The sequence below is a fragment of the Rhinolophus hipposideros genome (genome assembly GCF_964194185.1).
Source record: "Rhinolophus hipposideros genome assembly, chromosome: 12".
In the NCBI taxonomy this organism is placed as follows: Eukaryota; Metazoa; Chordata; class Mammalia; order Chiroptera; family Rhinolophidae; genus Rhinolophus; species Rhinolophus hipposideros.
The window spans coordinates 4,237,389-4,252,114 of NC_138058.1; the positions used below are offsets into that span (position 1 = coordinate 4,237,389).

The 14,726-nt window shown below is 48.0% G+C and overlaps 1 protein-coding gene across 2 annotated transcripts in view; it reads right to left on the reverse strand.

Annotated features, from left to right (window-relative positions):
- Positions 1 to 13,785, reverse strand: part of UXS1 (UDP-glucuronate decarboxylase 1) — a 100,895-nt gene extending 87,110 nt beyond the window's left edge. The window contains exon 1 of one of the 2 annotated variants that reach the window (XM_081069061.1): positions 13,563 to 13,785. In XM_081069061.1, the coding sequence (XP_080925187.1) occupies positions 13,563 to 13,656 (94 nt within the window). In that variant the 5' untranslated portion in view covers positions 13,657 to 13,785. The remainder of the gene's footprint in view (positions 1 to 13,562) is intronic. The other variant, XM_081069060.1, reaches the window with a different exon arrangement.
- Between the last annotated feature and the right edge of the window lie 941 nt (positions 13,786 to 14,726).

A 14,726-nucleotide genomic window follows, 5' to 3' on the forward strand; every position in this document is an offset into this window, starting at 1 on the left:
CCCTATAAACACATAATGCAAAGCAAACTATCTAGATGATTCGTCCATCCATGACCAATGAGAAGGAAAACTGGGTAACTGGAAGGGGGAGAGAATGGAGGTGGATCTTCCAAATGTTTCCATGCTGTTTGGATGTTAAAATTACGAATTACCATTAAGCCCGCAAAAGAGATATAAAATCTGGCACCTTATTATCCAAACTGCAAACTACCCTTAACCACCAAATACCTTGGTTTCCAGGTTTTTCAACTCAACTTAGTCCTCGGATGCAACAATCCTACGGAAGGAAAGCTACCCTTATGCAAATGACAATTACGTGACTGCATCTTACAGTGGGAATTGACATGTTCTCAGATCCCTGTCTGAGAAAAATCACATCTGCCTCCTCATTGTAGGACACCAATAAATTTATAAACAGGTTTCACTCAATCTTATTCTCAGGATTCTGCTGCACAGTATTACTATTTAATAAGGAAACATTCAAAAGTTCCTTAATCTGAAATAATAAACAACAGCATAAAATTTGGAGACGTGGATAGACATAGAAAGAAAAATGCCTGAGCTCCAGAAAGCAAAGATGCACTTCCAGTCTTCACATGACTAGAGACAAATACAAACTGACAGGAGGAGAAATCTTCTTCTTCCCCTCCTCTCTTCCCCTGCAACTTCACAAATACCAACAGCTGTCTGTGTGATACAGTAGAAAAAGTTGTCACGTTATTTCTTTTGTTTTGTGCCACTTAAACAGGTGGAGACTGGACCTAAGGAAATGTGGGAATATTACCTGTCCAAGAACACAAAGTGAAATAGACTTTCCCTGAAACTACCAATGTATGCATCTCCTCAGTTTCCTGAAGGAAAGAGGGAACACATCCATTAAAGAAAAAGAGCAACAGAAAGGAAAAACTGGTCCCTGCCCGTCCCAGCACCAGCCAGGGAGGTCTGCTGCCCGGAAGAGTGATGAACGTGTGGGCTTCGCCATCACATCTCAGACCTCACTTTGCACAGAGACACTGACCCCAGTGGAAACAGAAGTTAGGAGAAGCCCGGGGTTTCCAGCCTCCTGCATCGAACAGGCTGTTCAATAAACATTTGCTGCCCAGGTGATGATGAATCTGCTGGAAACTGCTGACTTGCAAACACTTCCTTTCGAACTACTTCCAATGAACAGGACTTAGTCAGTTTGATAATAATGGTGGATGAATCTATTTTTAGAATGCCTAAGGCAAAGGAAAGGTGTGTGGGGGTGGGGGTGGGGGGAAGGTTTAAAAAAGAAAAAACCTAGCTGGGAAGAAAAAGGCTCCTCGCCACAATTTCTACATGGAAGGGGAAGCTATCATGTAACCAAACCCAGAATGCAAAGATAGAACACAACATGCAAAGTTATATTAACTTTTTTTTAGAAAGTAGAACATTATGATTAAAAACAAGATGGGAAAAAATGTCTACATATAAGGATTTGTGCAAAAGGCAAAGGAAAAAAAATTTTAATGGAATACAGCTTTGGGATTAATTTTGCAGGTTGCTGTTGAAAAATTGTTTTGTTAATAATATATTTCCTGTTGGGTCTTTACTTAGAATGCTAAAGGGATGTAAAATACAGCATAAGGAATATAGTCAATGTAATACTGTAATAACTACATATGGTGCTAGGTGGCTACTAGACCTTTAGGGAGATCACTTCGTAAATTACATAAATGTGTAACGACTATGCTGTACACCTGAAACTAATGTAATATTGAACGTCAACTGTAATTGAAAAAAATGTAATTAAAAAAGGAAGACAAAAAAATAGAATGCTAAAGAGAAACTTGATAGAAATGGACTTCACAAAAACTGTACAAAACCTACTTGAAAGAAATTATAGCACATGACTGAGGGCCAAAAAGAAAGATCTTACTAAATGAAGAGACGTCACTATAAATGGGGAGGCACTTTATGCCAAAATTATGAGTATCATGATTTTTAATTTCTTTTACCTCACTCTCTAGTTTTTCCACATTGAGCACGTTACTTTCCTATGTCCAATTATTTTGTAATTTTTAAATGAGAGCTTTAAAAATCTTAACAATGGTTTTAGGTCTGCCTTTTCATTTCATGTTTAAAGGGGCAGAGAGAGAAAGGTGGAGAGGGAGCGATGGGGGGGCTGTCTCCAAACCACAGTGCCCGCTGGCATGGAAGGTGTGCCCACCTAGACCGAGGGACACTCCATGGCATGCCACACCGCAAGTGACCGGGGCGCTGGGCGCTCTGGGCTGACTTCCTCCCCGTGGCGTGGCCACACAGCAATGGCGTGTCTGTCGGTGCCACGTGGAGCAAGCCAGTCTTCACCCACAGCTTTATTGGGGATGGCAGAGGCCAAGAGAGTGTGAGGACAGGATGTGTGTCGGGGATGTGTGAGGGGAAGTGCCCAGGAGGAGTATGTGAGGGAAGGAAATGAGGAAGCAGGGGAGGAGGTGGGTGCAGAGTGCGGTTGTGTGCGTGAGAATGGGAGAGTGAGTGAAGGCAGGAGGTGGAGCAGGTGGGGAAGCAGGAGAGAGGGGTAGGGAGCAGGTGGAAGATGAGGTTCCTGCTGGGAGGGGTGAGAGGCAGGGAGAGGGTGGGGAGGGGGTTACAGGTGACGTGTGCTGTGAGAAGGAGAAGGTGGGAGTGTGGGAGGGGAAAGGTGAGAGTGGGTGGGCAGGTGCCTTGGAGGCATCTGGAGGAACCTGGGTTGTCAGCTGTGGGAGTTGGGGGGTGGGTACAGCAGGGTGAGACCTGGCCAGTGAGCGAGGTGAGCCAGGCAGGTAAGGAGTTGCATGTGACCGGTGCAGGTGGGAGACACTAGCACCTGTGGGAGACAGGACACAGAAGCAGTATCCTGGTCTAGACCGGACACTGAAACTGGCTGTGGGGTGCAAGGCAGGCAAGCAGGGCCCACCACACTGTCTCCCCATTAGACACCTCAGAGTTGTAAAGAAGGGGGAGTGGGCTCTCACTGCCTGGCAAACAGGAGACCCAGAGGCAGCTCGACCACAGCAACAAGACAAGGGGAATACCTTGGGAGGGGGACCACCGAAATTCCTCTTGCCCCCACCACCTTGGAAGCACCCCATCAGGGCTGCCTCAGTGTGTAACATTTGTCTCAGGACATTTCATTAAAAGCCTCCCCAGACAAGGAAGGGAGTTAGGTGCAGCTTCGGGGTTACTCCGGTCCCTCCATGCTGCGACTGAATCATGGTAGCCAGAGTAAGAGCTGGGGCAGGTCCGTAGCACTCTGTGCCTCAGTTTCCCCATCTATACACTGGAGAGAGCAGCTCCCCCCAATGCCTCATTGCCAGACTAGAGTTATCAAAGTAGGTCACTCCTGCTGCTGGTACATTTCGGCAGCGCCTGTGGTTGGGGGGAGAGGTGGCCAGGGGAGGGGAAATGGGCAAAGTGAAGCCCAAAGGGGACCCAGAAAAGCCTGGTGTTGGGTTGGGGGGAGGTTTTCCTTGTTTGAAGAAATTAGGATAGAAATTCTGCCTTTGAATTAACTAAGACGCACTGGGAGGAAGGGGGGCAGGGGATTAGCATTAAATTCGATATAACTTCAGAAGAAAGGAAGAGGAAGGAAAGAACTAGGATCAGGATCTGGCTGCACCCAAGCTTTGCTGGGAACCGCTGCTGACAAGGACGCTCGTCACCCTCAGCTAAGGACCACTTCCTTCCACAGGGACGGCCACTGGCCTATGACTGATGTCAGTCTTTCACTTCATTACAACTGAGCCTTCCGCCACCTTCAGTCTTCTGCTGATAGAGCGCAGCTGTCTGCTCACATCTTTAACAGTCAGTAAGTCAATGGAAGCCAGGTCACCTACGTCCTGTCTACTGAATTCCAACTTACAACCAGCATGTTTTGTTTGCAGTTTCTGAAAATACTATAAAAATGTTCAAACGTTCACAGATACTAAGAATAAAATCCGCAAATCTCACCACCCTCACAAAATGGTTTTCATTTTCTACGACATTCAGACTCCTGAAAAAGACGGCTATGAAGGGATTCGAGTGTTTTCTGTTGTTGCTTTATTTCACTTATTTATTTTGGTTAAGGTAATAAAAAGCTGAACCAAAAAAAATCAAAGAAACTGATAGATTAACTTGGAATTCACTCCTCACCCTTCTAACTGAAGGTGACAAGGAAGACCTCAGCCTACCCTCTGAGGGGCACCCACAGCCCGCTGCCACTGCCCTCCCTGCCCGAGAACGATCCCTCCATCACAGGTTACTTTATGACAACCATGCCTGCAAACATCTGTTTCTCCAGGTGGATTATCAATTGAAGCTGCCATCTCTTTAAAGAAATTCTTTCAAATCCTCATAGTATTTTTTAAAAAGTATTATTACCTACAAGGTATGAGAAGATAGTATTTTTAGTTTATAAGTGAAAAAATGAAATGGCAAACTTAGATGACGTATCCCCAGTTACAGGATGAGTTGAATGAGGGCAAATAAAACCACCCTTTTCAGAAAACAGCCAATTCTGAAGCATTCTTCCCCACCTTTATCCTCTGGGAGCTCCTAAGATGCAGCACATTTGTAGATGTAAAGCAAGAAAAAAACTTGAAGTAGAATTAGGGTGAGTTCCACACACACGAGAAGCTGGCAACCAGCCTTGCCCATTCAACATCTATTCACGAAAGCTCTTCATCTTCACAACAGACGCACTCGATTTCTTGGCCTACACAGTGGTGCCACATTCCAGGGCGACAATCCGCCAGCGTATCTACTGAGGACAGGGAAACACACATAGCAGAGTGTAGTCTTCACACTAGACAGGCTGCCCCAAATGTAAAACTGATCATATTGGGCCCTTCCCTATTGAATCCTTGGGGCATGTTCAACCCAAATCTCTACTTTCTCATGCTGCATGAATTCTCATCAAAAGTTTACTCATCTCATTGAATAAAGTTTCCGTGGGGTCAGACCTGCAGGATCCTGCTCCTTGCACACTGTCACCTCGGCCTTTCCCTCCACTGTCCAACTCCTACCGTCCTCCAGACGCCGACTCCTGGCCCGAGGGCTTCCCCATTCCTTCAGTCCCTGGTCTCTTTTCAGTGCATACCTTGACCAGTTTCTTAGAACTACACGGGGAAATGGGAAAGCTGTGATAATTCCGAGGTCCTAAAATCTGGTTCTATTCTCAAAACACTTCTGACACCAAATATGTGGGCTTTTCCATACCAACAACCAATTCCCCATTCCCTAAACACCAACTCGGTGTCCAACAATTCAATCCAATTCTGACACGAAGGACCTGGAGTCAGCATCAGAATCCACAGGTTAAGGGCGTAGTGCTACTGATACAGGACAGGCTGCCCCACTTCAAACTCCAATCATAAGTCCCAGGGGCCATCGAGACTTCCGAGGAACAAGCTGTGAGTTGGGGGTTTCCACGACCCCCTCCTTGGGTTCAATTTGCTAGAACAGCTCACAGAACTCAAGAAAACAGTTTCCTTATGTAGGTCCTGAGAAAGAAGGTACCGTGTTTCCCCGAAAATAAGCCCTAGCCGGACCATCAGCTCTAATACATCTTTTGGAGCAAAAACTAATATAAGACCGGGTCTTATTTTAATAAGACCAGATATATGATATAATATAATATAATATAATAATATAATATTATAATAATAATAATATAATTTAATATAACCCGGTCTTATTTTAATTCAACAACAACAACAAAAACGGAGCCAGCCGCCATTACCACACGGGACTTCTCATGCAAACTGCACTTCAGCAGCCCACCCAACAGCTGCCTGCCTGCACTGTGTCCCTGCCATCTGAACCAGCCCATATGAAGGACTTCCTGGAATAGGGTTTCAACCAATAGGACTGCAGCTTTCCCCCATGCAATCAGAGCTTCAAACTTACATTCTCCCATCAGCATCTTCATCGACCAAAGAGGTTCTCTTCTGACCAATCAGGACAGTGCTTTTGGAACTACCAAACTTCGAGAATTTGGAGTCCTCCTTCGAATGAGGGTCGGGGTGCGGACTTCCATCTACGTAAGTAAGTCAGCTCCTGTCTGGCTGGGGGAGCGCACTTTCCCTTTCCACCTTAGACTGAAGACTATTTTCCTGGCTGGAGCTGAAATGTCTCACCAAAGATGTCTCACCAGAGCACCTGGGAGCAGATCGGAGTGGAGCAGAGCAGAGCGGAATGGACTGGACCGGACCAGAGCAGGTGGAGCAGACCAGAGCAGAGCCGTGGAGAACAGAGCTAGAGAGGGGCTATGCCTCAGGGCCACCTTGCAGCTCTGTCATTCCACAGACGTGTTGTTTCATAATTGAGCTGTTTGCACTGAATACAGTTTCCTTCTTCACTGCAGCCCAAACTGGGGATTCTCGTAGGCATTGAATTAGCACCAATGACCATCAGCTGACACTTACAATTATCAGTTTATTACAAAGGATACAACTGAGGAACAGCCAAATGAAAGAGACACACAGGGCAACATATGTGGGAGAAACTGGAGCTCCCATGCCCTACTGGGGTACACCATTCTTCCCAGCCCACGACAGTGCAACTAAAGACACTCAGGAAAGAGGACTTCCAGAACTGCTTCAGAAAGTGGCAAGAACGATGGGTAAGAGGGTTCAAGGCGAAGGGGAGTATTTTGAGGAGGATTAACGGCAATGCGTCTTTTACTATAATTTTTTTAAAAAATTTAAACATTCACTGTATTTCTTTTATCGCACCGTGTCCTATGTCCACATCCTAATTCCTAGACTTGTGAATACGACCTTACTTGGGAAAAGGGTCTTTGCAGATGTAATTAAGGCTCTTGGAACCAAAAGATCATCCTAGATGATCCAGTCGGGCCCTAAATCCAGTGACCAGGGTTCTTATAAGGGACACGGGCAGGAGGGATGTGACAGAAGAGGAGGCAATGTGACCAGCCACAGAGGCAGAGCGTGGAATGATGCCCAAACGTGAGGAGCCCTGAAGCAGCCTGTGGAGGAGAAACAGCGGTCTGAGAGCACTCTGACTTCTGATTTCTGGCCTCCAGAACTGTGAAAGAATGAACTTCTCCTGTTTTAAAGCCACCTAGTTTGTAATTTGTGACAACAGCAGTCACAGGAAACTAATATACACAGAGAGGGAGGGCAAGTTCTTTCTTTCCATCAGATACCAGTTAATAAGCACAGAAGGATTTACAGAATTAGAAAATCACCATTTTGCATATCTACTATAAAAACTGTTCCAGGCAAGGACTGTCAGTGGACACTAAACGCTCCAAGAACTGCCCCTAGCCCTACCCCACTGTAAACTGGGGAAGTGTGTCTTTAAAGTGAAGTGACGTGGTCCAAATTCATCAACAGTGGGACAACCCTGATGTAATGCAAACCACAAGTATTAATATAAAAACGTTTAACCAAAACTTAATCATAAGGAAACACTCAAATAAATCCAGAATGTGGGACATTTTACAGGACAACTGGCTTGGGCTTTTTTTTAAGGTAAAATGTCACGAGAAACTAAAAAAAAGTTAGACACACAACAGCCAAATGCAACATGTAGACCTTGACTGGATCCTAGATTTAAAAACAAAACGAACAAACCAGAAAAGACTATAAAAGACATTCATGGTACAACTGGGGGAAATTCAAATATGAACTGTATAGTATTAGGTGGTATTACGTCTATCAATTTTTAGAGAATGATGATGACGATGAGACTGTACAGAAGAATGCCTTCAATCTTAGGAGACCATGTTAAAGTATTTAAAGGTGAACTAGTCTGTCTGCAACTTTCAAATATTTCGACCAAAAAAGTATAGAAACAGAGAGAAAGAGAGTAAATGCAGAAAAAAAGACACAAGAACTGGTAAATCTAGGCAGAGGATTATTTGGGGGTTTGCTGAATTATTACTTCAATAGAAAGAGTAGAAAATAGGTATGGAAATGCTTAAAGTAAAATGCTGAGGGTTTAAAATAATTTCCAGGGGCTGGCCTCCCCCAGCGCTCAAAGAGGGGAGAGATCCCAGACTCTGACTGAGCAGTCTGAGGAGATTCCTGGAAACCCGCATCTTGTGCTCAGGCCTTTCTGGAAACACCACTTACACTTCAGTTGGCTTGTTTGTCCACCTTTCTCCCTGGAGTCTGCAAGCATCAGGATGGTGTCTAATGTGCTGTGTCTCCTCCCCAGCAGTGGGCCAGTAAATGTTCACTGACTGAATTTAGGAGGGAGTAATTAGATTAAGGACAAAACTACTCCAATGAAAATTCCAACTCAGGAGTTTGAGGTCTGTTATCATAAATGCAAAAGTAGCACACATAAAACACGCTTTTATATGGTTTTCAGAGTTTAATTTCGTGTCTTTTCAGTGGAATAACAGCAACAGGATAGAATAGAAAGGGACCACAAATACAATGTCATTACAACCAAATCCATGATACACTAAAAATTAAATTAATATTACTAGATATCACAAATCTAGTTTTCAAGAGATAAAGATGAAGATAATGGTTCCTTAACACTACTAAACTGTCAGAAGATAGCCTTTTTGTTCTTGTTGTTTAAGGTACAGACCTAGGTGGACAGAGAAAAGGGGGACAAAATGTTGCTGGAAGGTGAAAAGAGAATGGCTGAGGGCAGAGGAATGAAGAGGATGAGAAGCGGGCTGTGGGAAAGGCCCAGGTATACCTTGGAAGGGTCAAGAACGGTCATGCCTGGTGCATCTGGATATGGGGTGACAAGGCAGGTAAGACAGGAGGTTTGACTCAAGTCTGTCTACATGGCAGGACCACTGCCAGTCTCACTCCCTGCCCTGGCAGAAGGTGGGCAGTCCCATCTCGGAAAGAGGTAAGTAAGGGGTCGCAGACTGGGGAGCCCCACATCCACCTGGGATGGTGATCAAGGTACTATTCATCCTGCTCCCCACTGGGTTCCCAGACTGCAGGCAGCCAGGCCCCCTCGTGTCTAGTAAGGGCCTGAGAGAGTCTTGTCACCACAGCGGAGAGCACAGACCCACGGTACTGAGGTCAGGCGGCTCTGCCAGTAAGTGACACGGCTTACAGTGAAAAGGCAACTCAGGGCTCCCACCTGCCCGAGGCCTCTGCTCAAACACCAGCAGACGACCTTGGGCAGAAAGTTGAGCAAACCCTCCAACAAGAAAGGGAGAAGCGACCTGGAGGAAAAAGGCTCTCCAGTCAGAAGAAAACTGAACAAACAAAACTATCATGAAGAGAATACAGCCATGAAACAAACACCACGTATTTTCAGTATTGTTTTTTTTTAATCAGAAAACAAAAAAGATCTTTGTATAAGGGAAAAAAGACAGCAAAAATTTAAAAAATTTAAAAACCACTAGAAGAATTAGAATACAGAGATGAGGAAGCTTCCTAAAAGTAGAGCAAAACTTTGAAAAGGGAGAGAATATGAAATTAAAGGACCAGACCAGGTAATTCTACATCAGCATAATAATATTCCAGAAAGAGACAATAGAAAATGGAGGGAAAGAAATAACCAAAAAATAATACAAGAAAACTCCAAGAACTGAAGAATTCACGCTTCTAGATTGCAATGGCTCAAAAGTACCCAGCATCCAGTATACAAAGGCACCCGGCGGCGCACAGGGACGGGTCAGTCAGGACACGGCTTGTTCAGCTGCAGCAACAACCAAGCGAGGGGCCTCACAGGCTTACAACAACAAAGATGCTATTCTTCAAGTTCATTTCACTCCAAGGGAGAGGGGGCGGGGTCCTCTGCACACAGCACTGTCATCTGGAGCGCTGGCCGGAACCTGTTCACAGCTAACCGCTGGGCGGTCCCCCCTCAGCCCTTGGGCACGGTGATTCTGTGAAGCCACCAAACTCCAGAAGGGAGGAAAGGCCAGGGGGCAGTGCTGGAAATGTGTGGTGAACAATGATTATCATGGGCAAAAAGATCCTACAATCTTCCAGAAAGAAGAGGTAAGTCACACAAAAAGGGATTGGCTTGAAACTCCTCACCAACACTAGAAGTCTGAAAGCACTGGAATAATACCTGAAAATGTTTGAAGGAGGCTTTTTCTATAATTCTACGTTGAAATCTATCAATTAAATGTGAAGACAGAAAAGACAATTGTGGACAGTCTCCAAATGCTCTCCCGGTGAACAATCAAGTGGAACAATGGAAGGCAGGGCACAGGCGATGTGAGATGGGCAGAGCAGGCGGGAACGCGGGCCCTCCAGGAGAAGGTGTCCCAAACAGACGCCTTGACCTTGTGAGCAGCTTGTGAGGGGCCTGCGGGAAGACACAGGCGACTGACAAAGCATTTGGAGTTGAATCAGAAATAGTACATAGAAAGCAACTTTTCTTTTTTAAAGCCAATTATTAGCTCCAAGGGAAACAAAAAAAACAATGTACGACATGGCTCATAATGAGTGGCACTTAAGTCAAACACCCGAATACTACATGTTGATTTCAAAATGCTGCTACACTACATGGGATGTGGTGAGCATGGTGTGGAAGAAAGACAATAAGCAATCACCTTCCCAAAGAGAAAGTCACTAGGTAATAAATATATACAAAGAAAAAATCAGGCAGCAAATCATTAGAGCACAAAGACAAATACCCATATCATCAGCTACGAGAAGTGCTTGCCTCTGGGGAGCCAGGAGTGAGGGGACACAGTTTTGCCTAACAACCCCTGCATAGGCTACTTGACTTCTTAAATGATATCTGTGTGCATGTTAAAAAAAAAAAAAAAGAAAAACACTAAAGGCAAGTGGCGCTGATCTGGAAGGGAGCTCCCTAGTGGGTAGGCAGGAGTTTCAAACCATCTGAGTTCTTCTAATGAGCTAATAACACTGATCTTTAAGTGCCACAAGGGCTGAAATACTTAAAACACACTCCCTGTCCTCAAGGGGTAGGAATTTTATTGAGAAGAAAACGTGCAGAGAAAAGAACTCCAGTGCAGTGCAAGCAGGCATATGCTGACCCAGCTGAGCATGGTACAGAAGAGCTATGGGGGAGCAAGAAGGGAGACTTGGCCCCAGGAGGCAAAAGATAGTGAGGAAGAGGAGAAGACGGGCAGAGGTTAAATGAGGAAGACTAGCAGAACCTGAGAGAAGATGGGGGAGCATTTCTAGAAGCGGGCTGGCTCACAGTGGGAGCCTGTGCAATTTGGGAGCATGGACAGTTCTGTCAACAAGTGAGACGCACAATGGGGTGTGGGGAGCAAGGTTATTAACAAGGAAAAGCAGACAAAAGGTCACAGAAGTCACTGCTAACTTACTACTTCCCAGTGTCCTTGAGCCCTCTCAGTCAGGATCCCTGGAACATGTTCCTGTCTCGGGTTTACCATCCCGCTGCTCATTAGTAACTGCCTCCACCCTAGTCTTGAATCCCTCATACCTGAACTCCCCGGCTTCACAAAGGCTCTCCACCGCCTGCGACCGTCATGTCTGGCGAGCAGCCTCTTTACTACACTTCGTTTTCACACTCCAAAGACACTACCCTTCTTTGTATTCCCAGAACACTCCTTGCTCTTGGCGACCGCAGGACCTCTGCACGCGCTGTTCCTTCCGGGACACATTCCCTCCTCCCCCTCCCTATTGATTCCTATATACCCTTCGATTCTCAGCTCAGGCCTCAATTCCTCATGGAAACAACCGTCCCTAGAGTCCCTGTCATCAGTTCTTATGCATTCCTTTCCTTCTACCAGTTTATAATTTAACCCTCATTTGAGTGATACCAAATTCATGGCCACCTCACCTTCCAGGCAAGTGGTTCTCCAAGTGGGGTGTCCAGAGCACAGCAACAGCGTGGCTTCCCAGATGAAGCTTTCAGAAGGCAAGTTGTCAGGCCACACCCCAGACCTACTGAGTCAGAAACTCTGGGAGTCAGCAACTTGTGTTTTACAAAACTTGCAGATGATTGTGATGCACCCTCCAGTCTGAGAACCACTGCCCAGGACTCCAGGACTGCACCGCGCAGGTGGGTTGCACTCCTTGACGCTCCCTCCCTGGAGCCAAGCACAGCCACGGACAACCACAAGGACTTGGTAGGGTTTCCTGGTTGAACGGTGAAAACCTTCCCATGACTCCCTTAGGTCCCCTGCCTTATGAATTCTAACCCCCTCTGTCAAACGTTAGACGCCCCCATAAGCAACACTGAACTTGCGGCACACCTCTGCTCTAGGCCCCAGTTGCCCGGCCTTTCTGGGTTCAAAACGTGGCTCTCCATAGCTTATCATCTGTTTGATCATCCGTACGTTTTTCTAATTTCTCTTGGCCTTCATTTCCTCACGTCTAAAATGGCAATAACCACAGTACCTATTTCCGAGGACTGTTGAGATAACTAAAGGAGACAATGAAAGAGACTCATGCCTGCACATACATGGTAAGCACTCAGCAAATTTACAAATTACGGTAGTAACAACAATTATGCAACTTTAAGTGGTCTGTCGCCTCGGTCTCAGCTTTCTCACTTAAAATTGAGCACACGCGCTTTCTCCCTGGCAGAGTACCCACAGCTGACACCCACCCGGGCCTGACACCTTGCCTAGCAACCCGGAGACCTGCACGAGCTTCCTCAGCCCCACCTCCGGGAACGGCTGGGCTCCTCTAGACAGGCAGGGTCTTAACCACTCGTCTTGTTAGTGATCCACCCAAGTCACTTTCCCGAGTCCCCCCACCTCGCAAATCAGATCTTGTAACTCAATCGGTTAGCAGGTGGTTTCATTTCAGTGTGTGCTGTCTGGTGGCTAGGATTCAAACGGAGCTCCCACTGGGAGCTACTTCCAGTGCAATTTCGTTACTTGGTAAGGCATTAATACCACCGATTAAAATAGATTCCCATCGACTAGATCTTAAATTAAGAAAAAGGAGGAACGGTTTCTGCCTCTCGGAAGACACACGTGCCCCGCCTCGGAAGCGGCCGCAGGGATGACAGCGAGGAGGACTGCACACACGGAAGCGCCCGCCGCTGGGCCTCGGCAGGCCGGCCAGACCCCCGCGCCTCGGGAACCCGCGCCCGCACACCCGGGGCGGCCGCCGTCGGCGGGGCCGGCAACACCCGGCTCCCCGATAGTTAAATGCCGAGTAATTTTCCTGCGGAGCAAACAGTCGCAGCCGGGGCTACGCCAACGACAACAATATTTTTATCCTACTCAACCAACAAGCTCCGCGGCGCGACCGCGGGTGTCCCCAGGGTGTCCCCACGCGGCACGGTCCGGAATCGCCAGCCGGGACCCTCGCCGGCTCTGGGACGACGTGCACAGCAGACCCACGCGTCGGGAAGGGGAGACTCGGGGCCGTGGGCTGGCGCCGCGGCGCGCGAGGTCCGGCGGTCACCGGTCTCTGCGCCGGGGCCTAAGTGGTGGAGGGGCTGCGTCCAAGTTGGCCGGTGCTCTGCCGCAAAAGTGGAAATGGAGAGAGGGTCCGAAGCCCCCGGAAAAGGGTGGGAACAGGAAGCGCAGGTCCTGCAGGGGTGGGGACGGACACCCGGCTGCAGGGCCGCCGCGGGGCCGCACAGAGCCCGCCGCCCCGCTGGCCCTGCCATCCCCGCGCCCGGGAATGAATGAGGCTCCCCCGCCAGCCACGGCGCGCACTCACAGGCGACGTAGGCGAGCAGCGCGATGCCCAGCAGCAGCTTCATCCTCTTGCGGTTGACGGCAGACACGAGGCGCAGCAGCGCCTTGCTCACCATCCCCGGGAGCGCGGCGGTCCAGGGCCCTGCCGCTCCGGGGCCCGCCTGCTGCACAATGCGCGGCGGCGGCGGCAGCGGCGGCGGCGGCGGCGGCGGCGGCAGCGGCCCGGGAGAGCCCCGCCCCCGGTCTCCCTCGAGGCCACGCCCCCGAGCGCCGGGTTTCCGGCTGACAGAACCACTGCGCACGCGCAACTCCGCCCCGCCCCGCCTCCTCCCTCCCCTTCCCAATTGCCCGCCCCTCCGTCTCCTCTCCCCGGAGGCGCAGCCGCCGCCTCTCTCACCTCGGTTTTCGAAGAATGTAGCTGGGAGGAGGGGCGGGGCTTGTACGGCGCATGCGTGTACCGGCGGGTCTTACCCGGCGATGCCCCTCGCGCAGTGGACGGGTGAGGTGAGTGGCCAGCCCGGGGGCTGGACCGTGGTCGCCGAGTTTCCGAACCCAACCCCGCGGGGGCCCGCGGTGGGTAGTCAGATGTCGCGATGAAAATAAATATTCATGCAAAATCTGGCATGTGTTTGAAGTTCTTTAAACGCCTCCCCCAGATGTGGACTAGTTCTCTTGGCTGTTTTGTTGGCTTCTTTAGTTACAGCAGCGACTACGAAAATGATGAATTCCCCTAAACACTGCTAAAGTCAAAAACCCCGTGCATTTCTCTCTGCTGTGGTCACCTGGAACGTCTTTTAATAAAGAGTTTATTATTATAAGAAAGTAGTGCTGGTGGTATAATTAGGACAAAGCAGGACGAGCAGTTACGCTTTGTCTCTATTTAGAGAAAAAACAGTGAACGTGTCATCATGTATGTTCCATCCCAATCTCTTTCTTGAGTGTGTGTATGTTAACACAGTTATGGGGGTGAGTTTTGGTGGTGTAGTGATTGCATAAGTGGAACCTGAATTTATTTCTTTGATAAGCATTTGTTGAATGCCCGCTACAAGCTAGGAGGCGTATCAAAGTCATCACGAATGCCAGAAGGTCATCACGGGATACAGCGAACACTGGGCTCTAGGGGAGAAGAGGTGACACACACAGATCTGTGTGTGACTGTGTCAGGACAGACCCCAGAAGGTGTCTG